General features: G+C 38.7%; 1 protein-coding gene across 5 annotated transcripts in view; it reads right to left on the bottom strand.

Moving 5' to 3' along the window:
- The window catches only part of NSF (N-ethylmaleimide-sensitive factor), a 143,446-nt gene that overhangs the window by 55,929 nt on the left and 78,005 nt on the right, over positions 1-9,512 (bottom strand). For all 5 annotated transcript variants that reach the window (XM_011953902.1, XM_011953897.1, XM_011953898.1 and 2 more), the window contains 3 exons: positions 7,664-7,829; positions 6,814-6,888; positions 6,097-6,284 (listed from right to left, as the gene is read on the bottom strand). In XM_011953902.1, the coding sequence (XP_011809292.1) occupies positions 6,097-6,284; positions 6,814-6,888; positions 7,664-7,829 (429 nt within the window). The remainder of the gene's footprint in view (positions 1-6,096; positions 6,285-6,813; positions 6,889-7,663; positions 7,830-9,512) is intronic.

The raw sequence follows: 9,512 nt of genomic DNA, 5'->3' as shown, positions 1-9,512 counted from the left end.
AGGCAGGCAAATTGCTTGAACCTGGGAGGCAGAGGTTGTGGTGAGCTGAGATTGTGCCATTGCACTTCAGCCTAGGCAACAAGGGGGAAACTCCGTCTCCAAAAAAAAAAAACACAGAAAAAAAGAAAAATGGTGTCACAGGAACCAAGCATATCCATGAAAGAATTATGATAATTAATAATAACTGTCTATAGTTCTTCATAGTTTATAAAGTATGCTCATATACACGATCTAATTTCATCATATCACATTATCTCATTTCATACTTATACAAACCTGGAGGTTTTCATAAATTATAAAAGGCAGATACAGGATTTCCTTCCTAGGTACCCTTATATAAAAGTTTTAACTCTGATTCTAACTTTTTGATACATCTGAAAGGATTCTACAAGATACAAACTCAAGCCAAAGTGAAGACAGGAACTCTGACCGAAACATTAAAATCTCAACAAAGCTACCAGCCTCACTTTAAACACCTCCTTCCTACACAGGTTTAGGTTTTTACCATAATATTTTGCATTCTGATTCTCTTATAGTAAAATCGAATTCAAATGACAGATACATACAGCAGTATGAAAGAAAAATCTTGCCCATCTTTCAACATTTGCCAAAAAATAAGACAGATTTCAGGACTGAAGCTGGTATAAAACTTGTCATTTTGCTAATTATTAAGAAAAGACTCACCCAATTAATTGCTGAGTCCTTTCTTAAAAGTGAATTAAGATGGGTGTGGGGAAGAGGTATTTCAGAACACGCTGTTTTCAGCCACACAAGGAATTCTATAAATTACATAATTGTAAGCAATGAATATTCCAATTGTAAATTATTCCTACCTGCTCATTAAAATAAATTTTCTAAGGACTGCTCTTAGTTGACTTTTAGCGTTTTATCAAAATTTGTAAAATCTTATTTTAAAAAGTCTGTAATTCTGAATTTTTACTCGTTCAGAAAATCTTTTCTCATTTGTTTGAATTAGCAACATTTTTCCTGCATTTTATTTGTAACAGCTAATCAATATAGAAGAGGCAGCATCTTTCAGCTTATACCTGCAGAAACTAATAAACTTGTATTTCAACACTAGCAAATATCAAGTGGTCGCCCTTAAATTTCATAACCTTTTAAATCTGACCTTTCAAAGTTCTTATCATTCCTCTTAAATTAAGGGTAGAATGACCTTAACCAATCAAAAATTCTGCAAAAAAATAAGAAATTTTATGAAATTCTGTAAACATAACTTAGAGCTTTGACTCACGTGGAAAGTGTGTGAGTGTGTATGTGTGTGTCCTCAGTTTATTTCCTCACAACAGATTAGAGAAAAAATTTGGGTTATGAATCTTCTCTACCTGAAGCAGAAATTTCTTTCAGGATAAAAACAACCAAATGTCACATGAATTTTAGTTGACCGCAATCATAGGTTCAAGTACAAATGACATGAACAACAGGTGTTTATGACCAGATTTTCCACTTGTTTCAGAAAACCTGAAAAAACAGTTTAACAGGAAAGACTTGTTTAGTCCACCTGACTAAATCTTTGTTTAGGCCTCAATCTTCTGAAAAGGAAGCAAAATAACACTAATAATGACTTTTTAAAATACAAAGAAAGAACATGACACTTGTACGTTTTAAATGTTTTTAAAGTTCAGTAACAACTTTAAATTATAAGTTTCAATTTAAATATTTATTCATCAATCACAATTAGTAAAGCTATAAACATCTATAGCAATGGAAGACTAAAACTGTATTTCTTTTGTTTAGCCAAGGACGAGTCACTGGAAAAATAGTCTTTAAAGACCTTCTGACAATGCAGATTTTTAAAAATACAGAAAATGAAACTTCAGCAATATTTCTTTTTGGGGTAAGATTAGTGTCTTACATAGCTTTCTCATCCCCAAAGTGCCTACATAGTTATTCCACTGACATGGTGAAAAATTAGGAGCTGTTTGGTATAAGGAGTAATGGTCACAAGTCAATATATATCACCTGAAGCTTACAGCTAATTCTATCACATGGAAAAAAGTGATGAAAACAATGTGAAGTATTTGAATTCTGGTTACTTGCAAATTAGAAGGATAATATATTCTGTACAAGGGTGACAAACATTTTAGCTTTACAATTAGAAAAAGTGTAACTACAAAGAGTCAATAAAAATCAGAAATTCATCTATCAAAAAGGATGTACTGATATCCTCTCAAATCAGCCAAGAATAAAAAATGGAGATAACTAGCATGTACAGAGTTTACAAGGCATTTTTATATAAAGTATTTGTTTTCATTCTCATAAAAATCTGACTAGATAGGTAGTATTTCCCCTTGACAGGTCAGAAACAAAAAAGTGAAAGAAACGTAATGCATAACCACACCTTCTGACTACGGTATCTGTGATCCTCCCACCATTTCTCATTGCCTCATATGTAGATAAACCCAATATATGCTTGAAGAAAGCATGTTTCTTACTGAGACAATGGCTTAAAGTGAAATTTTGGGATGGGATTATTGTAGTTAAAATGACAAATGACTAAATAAGAGAAAAATTCCATGGCCAACGCATGTGAAAAATACGACAACTAGTAAACTAGTGACTGTGGATTATATCAGGATGTACCCATGTGGTCTGAGATGAAACAACAGTATGGTAGGGAGCAATTTTCACACAGTTTACATCATTTTTCTTGAAGTTACCATCTCTTCTTATTAAAACAGTACAGCATGGTGGCTCATGCCTGTAATCCCAGCACTTTAGGAGGCCAAGGTGGAAGGATCACGAGGTCAGGAGATTGAGACCATCCTGGCTAACACGGTGAAACCCCATCTCAACTAAAAATACAAAATATTAGCCAGGCATGGTTGCAGGCGCTTGTAGTCCCAGCTGCTCGGGAGGCTGAGGCAGGACAATGGCTGAACCTGGGAGGCGGAGCTTGTAGTGAGCCGAGATTGCGCCTCTGCACTCCAGCCTGGGCAAAAGAGCAAGACTCTGTCTCAAAACTAACAAACGAACAAACAAAAAACAGTATAGCAAGAAGAAGAATAAAAACATAGTACCTGAATGGATCCATTCTATAAAGACCCAATACAATATTCCCACACCATCCAAACCTTTGGCATTCTTGAGCTAGAACAAAGCCACTTCTATTATATAGGGAAATTATGACTTATGGATACAGTTTGAGTCCAGAATACTTATATAAGTTTACTCATTTAAAAAATATTAGCTGGGCATGGTGGCTCACACCTGTAATCCCAGCATTTTGGGAGGCCGAGGTAGGCTGATCACGAAGTCAGGAGTTCGAGACCAGCTTGGCCAACATGGTGAAACCCCAACTCTACTAAAGATACAAAAGATTAGCTGGGCGTGGTGGCACATGCCTGTAGTCCCAGCTACTCGGGAGGCTGAGGCAGAAGAATCGCTTGAACCCAGCAGGCGGAGGTTGCAGTCAGCCAAGACAGTGCCACTGCCCTCCAGCCTGGCGGACAGAGCAAGACTCTGCTTCAAAAAAAGAAAAAAAATTTACTGGACACCTACCATGTGCTCATTACTTAGACCTATTTGGGGTACTGTGGGAGACTCTGAGGTGAATAAGATAGGGATTTAAAGTCTAGAATGAGGGCCAGCAAACTTCTGTAAAGTGGCAGATAGTATCTAAAATAAAAGCACAAAAATAGGCTTTGTGGGCCATGCAGTCCCTGTTGTAAATACTCAACTCTGCCACTGTAGCATGCAAGCAACCATAGATAGTACACAAATTAACGGGCGTGGCTGTGTTCCAAAAAAGCCCTTTGTTCATAAAAACTGGTAGTTGGCTGGACTCCTGGTCTAGAACCAGTGATAGGATATACCCAAATATCTACAACATACTCAGCCTAACTGTTCAAGCTTTTATTTCTTGCCTGAACTGTTATAAAGTTCCCTCTCTTGTCCTGTGTCGCCAACTTCACTCCTCTAACTACTCCACTCGACACAGCTGCCAGAGTGATCTTATGTTTTAACACTATGTCACTGCTATTCTTAAAACTCAATGGCTTAGCACTACTCACAGAAAAAAAGTCCATACTTCTTAGCAGAGTATAAAAGGCTTTTTGTGCTCCATCCCTGCTTTAGTCTCCTGACTTATCCCCCACAATCTCTCTCTACCACCCCTCCCCTAACTTCCATGCTGAAGCAATACTAAATTACTCCAATTACTACATTATTCTGTGTCTCTGCTCCTTTGCATATGTTGTTCCCTCTACCTAAAAGGCCCTGCTCTACCAACAGACATGCATATGAAGGTTTTTCTCACCCCACAAGTTGACCATATCTGACATGCATTCACTTCCTTGCCTTGCAAGTACTTTGTTTTTGCACGTGGAGGGTTAGACTGTGGGCAGCTTAATGGTAGGCACTTTACTTGTTTGCAGTTGGAGTATTAACTCCTAGAACAGGGGCTAGCAATGCAGTAGATGCCAAATAAATCTACTGTGAACCAAAGTCAACTGACAGTACCATAAATGATACATCACTACTTCAAGAAGGAAAAGAGTATAACATTCTTGAAAGGGAAAATGTGAAAAGGTGTGAGGACAGTGGTAGCATATGAGCCAGGTAATGAAAAGACAGGTAAATGTAGAGGATGAAGATCCTCAATGATGCAAAAAAACAAAACCAAAGCAGAGAGGGTGAAAAATAAATTAATGTCTGATGACTGGTGATTATTTATGTTTGGCTGAAGCATCTGGAGAACAATCAGGAGCACATTTGGAAAGGCCAGTTAGGGTCAGATCTAGAGGGCCCAAAAGACCAGTTAGGGACAGATCTAGAGGACTCAAAAGACCCAAAAAAAGCCTGTACTTTGTTTTGTAAATGATGGGGAATCATTGAAAATGTCTGAATGGTTGAATGATATGAAATAGGAAGGTTAATCAAAGAGAAGGTAGGTAGTGGCAGTGAGAACTAAAGACACTGCCAAGACAGAACTGAAAAAATTTGGCAAGTGACTTGATGTAGGGCACAGTAGAGTGTCAGGAATCAAAGATAATCCTGATGTTTTAAGCCTGGGAAATTGGGATAAACAGGGAAATGGGAGCAGAAAGAAAAGTAGTAAAAAAGACAGGAAATTTGGTTTTGGAATATTAAATCTGAAACCTGATAAAACATCTAGGTGAGGGTATTTAGTACCAATCTGAAAGTAGGAGACAGATTTGTTCAGTAAATCTGTCTACGGGTGGTAACTAAAACCTGAAGGAGAGAAGAGATGGAAAATCAAGAGCACTTTATTTATCAAAATAAAAGTATCCTAGTACATATTTCTACCACGGCAACTACAATATTATGGTACTAATTTGAAAATATGTCCATTTTCCTGACTCTGAACTCAAGGGAAGATGTTCAGTTATCTTTATGTCTTCAGCCCAATACTGTGAGCACATCAAGTATTCAGTATATTTGCTGAATAAAGCAGCCCCCCAAATTCTAGTATGTGGAAACTCCCACTTCCTCTGACATATTACAACTTCTTTTTTCTTTTTTTTTTTTTGAGATGGAGTCTCGCTCTGTCGCCCAGGCTGGAATGCAGTGGCGTGATCTTGGCTCACTGCAAGCTCTGCCTCCTGGGTTCACGCAATTCTTTTGCCTCAGCCTCCCGAGTAGCTGGGACTAGAGGCACCCGCCAGCACGCTCGGCTAATTTTTTGTATTTTTAGTAGAGATGGGGTTTCACTGTGTTAGCCAGGATGGTCTCAATCTCCTGACCTCGTGATCTGCCTGCCTCAGCCTCCTAAAGTGCTGGGATTACAGGCATGAGCCACCGCGCCCAGCCATATTACAACTTTTAATACAGTACAAAGATTAAAAAACACTCCTTCAAAATTTTCACTTCACGTGTCTGTGTCAGACGGTGATGACCTAAGGTAGATGAGTCAGCAGTTACTACAGGGCAGATGCAAACATTATTTTCCTTCTTGCTACTCTGAAGATTTAGCAGTTGACAATTAATTCTTATTCCTTTTACCATCTCTTCTCCACCAAAAGTCAGTATTTCCCTACTCCTTGATATGCTTGAAAGAAAAGAGAAAGAAAGAATTCTGGCATAATGTTTATAATCTGTTTAGCTGATTTTCCTCACCTTTATGTGTCTATTCATAGCGGTGGACTGGGCTGCTCGCACCAGACCCTCCAATTCAGCACCACTAAAATTCTTGGTCTCCATGGCCAGCTCTTTAATGTCTACATCAGCAGAGAGTAACTGATGCCCTCTCATTCTTGCTGTGTGGATGTGAAGAATCTGTAGTCGGCCTTTCTCATCTGGCAAGCCTGATGAAATTAAAAATAAAATAGGCATTTTCCTAGTCTCGAAAGCACCATCAGAGGAGATTATTATTATTATTTATTATTATTTTGAGACAGAGTCTCGCTCTGTTTCCCAGGCTGGAGTGCAGTGGTACGATCTCAGCTCACTGTAACCTTCGCTTCCTGGATTCAAGCAATTCTCCTATCTCAGCCTTCCAAGTAGCTGGGATTACAGGTGCACACCACTATGTCCAGCTGATTTTTTTGTATTTTTAGTACAGACAGGGTTTCACCATGTTGGCCAGGAACTACTGGCCTCAAGTGATCCACCCGCCTCAGCCTCCCAAAGTGCTGGGATTACAGGCGTGAGCCACCATGCCCAGCCTAGAGGAGATTGTTATAATCCTAATGTTTTCCTTATAGGTACTGAAGCATGTAAACATCTACTTCTCATGATATAAAACTTTTCTAAAAAGTACTAAGCCACATGACATTGTTCCTGTTAATGAACTCTAAATGCCTCCACTCACCAACCAGTGACAGATCTCCTTACCTATCTCCATTTTAACTTCCAGTCTTCCAGGTCTAAGAAGAGCCTCATCTATCAGATCTGGTCTGTTGGTCATTCCTGAACACAGATGTTAAAACAAAACAACAAATGATCAGAGTTCAAAAATAAAATCAAATGTCCTTTTAGTATATATAAGAATAGTAATTTCCCTAACAAGCTAAGGAGACTTTGCTTTACTATTTCACTATTGTATAAGCCAATGGAATATAAACGTTATGAAAACTTCCTGTATTTAAAAAGAAAATGTAAGGTTCAAAGGGTAAATAATCTGTCCAAGTGACAGAGGGGCAATGTGACACAATCTCTCTGACTCCAAAGTTCCTTCTCTTTTTTATAGGCCAGTGGTTTTCAGACTTCATACAACAGCAGGGTGTTTTTCTTTCTTCCCCCCGAGAAGTCATCTTCAGAAGCACCTCAGTACTTAAAACAGCTAAAAGAGGAAGTCATAATCGTGATGTAGGATCTGAAATGCACTCCCTGGCCCTCACTGACCCTGAAAGCACCGCTGAGGACCCCTGAAGGCCTGCAAGACCCAGTTTGAAAACCACTGCATTCCATTGTTTCATGTGTATTCTTAATTTTTGGGTGAGCTATAAGCTTCAACCTACATCTTTTTCATCTGCGGGTGAGCTATAAGCTTCAACCTACAGACTGAAATCCATCTTTTATTTTTCCTATTAAGCCTAGGCATTACAAAAGATTCTTTAATATCACTGGATTCTAATTTGGAAACACTGGCAAAACAGTTTAATCACAACCTACACACATCTTAATTCAGAACTTACGGCTAATGTTTTTGAATGAACTGTACTTTTTAAGAAAGTAAACATACCAATGACTAGGATGTTGTTTAGCTGCTCCACGCCATCAATTTTGGACAGCAACTGGTTGACAACCGTGTCATGAACTCCCGTGCTACCAGCCATGCTCCCTCTCTGCTTGCAGATGGCATCAATTTCATCAAAGATGATGATGTGCAAACCACTGTTAGCACCAAGCTATTAAGGGAAGAAACAATATTAAAGATCGTAATTTGAATGTCTTATTAAACAAACTAATCAGAAAAACAAAACGAAGCTTTCAACAGATTGACTTCGCTTCATTTTGACTAATAAATATGGCGAGTGCAATCGTGGTTGTTGTCCTCACAAAGGTGATGGCACTACATTCTCAGAATTCTGCAAACTGAAAACTCATTCTAGAACCTCATATTTAATAGCTATAAAACGAAAGTACGCATTATACACTGATACATAGTGTGTGTGTGTATAGATAGAAAGTAAGTAGTCCATCAAATACTTGATATACATTTCTTATTTCACTATTTGAAAGAACTCTTACATTTGTCAGATACTTTCATTAAGTCAGTCAGTGGCAACACCCTCCCATTTTCCCTGAGTTTTGGTGAGAAGACTGTCCCAGAAGCAGTAGGGTTAATGTTTGTTTTGTTATATTATGTAACTAAAGGTTAACTCCACCTACAGATTGCCTGGGAATTGGACAAATGAGTGAAGAAACTCAACATGACTCACAAGTACTTATATCACATGAAAACAGATTACTCCTTCCTAACAATAAAGTGAGAACAGAGACGGTTTATAAAAAGAACATGGTTAAGGGGTGCTGTTTCTTCTGCATAATGATTTCTGTCTTAGTTTACTAGAAATAAAATCACCATTAAAAGAAAATAGTTTGTACATTTCGAACCTTTAACAGATACAAACACTTCTGAATGCTACTAATTCATTAGGTGAATTTAACACGTACCTTCTAAAATTTATATTTAAGTAATTTAGTCTCCTATCAGGGAGTAAAGTGCACTCTAGGAATTTTCTTTTTCTTTTATAAACAAAAAACATGGCCAGGTGCGGTGGCTCCTGCCTGTAATCCCAGTACTTTGGGAGGCAGAGGAGGATGGATCAACTGAGGTCAGGAGTTCAAGACCAGCCTGGCCAACATGGTGAAACCCTGTCTCTACTAAAAATACAAAAATGAGCTGGGCGTGGTGGCAGGCGCCTGTAATCCCAGCTACTTGGAAGGCAGAGGTGGGAAGATTGCTTCAGGCCAGGAGTTCAAGACCAGCCTGGGCAACATAGTGACATCCCATCAATAAAGACCCATCTATAAAACAACATTAAATCACCTAAAGATAACTGCTGTTAATGGTCCACAGATTTCTATATTTTAACTAAATATTGAGAACTTACTGCACCTTGTATTCTCTTGAATATTATTCTTTGAAAACAATTTTCAATGGTTATTTTTGCTTCCAACTGCAAAATATATAATTATAGAAAATGTGGGAAAATAGCAAAAAATAAAGAAATCACAATCATCTCAAACTCAGTCAAAATGGAGCTATGTAATACCTTGCATACTGTTTTTCATCCAGGTATTATTTTAAACCCTTTCTCATCCCTATACAATATGACTTGTCACCCAGGCTGGAGTGCAGTGGTGCAATCTCGGCTCACTGCAAGCTCCGCCTCCTGGGTTCACACCATTCTCTTGCCTCAGCCTCCTGAGTAGCTGGGACTACAGGCGCCCGCCACCACACCCGGCTAGCTTTTTCTGGTATTTTTTAGTAGAGACGGGGTTTCACGGTGTTAGCCAGGATGGTCTCGATCTCCCGACCTCGTGATCCGCCCGTCTCGGCCTCCCAAAGTGCTGGGATTACAGGC

This window comes from Colobus angolensis, unplaced genomic scaffold, assembly GCF_000951035.1.
Source record: "Colobus angolensis palliatus isolate OR3802 unplaced genomic scaffold, Cang.pa_1.0 Scaffold377, whole genome shotgun sequence".
In the NCBI taxonomy this organism is placed as follows: Eukaryota; Metazoa; Chordata; class Mammalia; order Primates; family Cercopithecidae; genus Colobus; species Colobus angolensis.
Note: the sequence above shows the minus strand (reverse complement) of the source record. Positions and strands in the feature narration are given on the sequence as shown.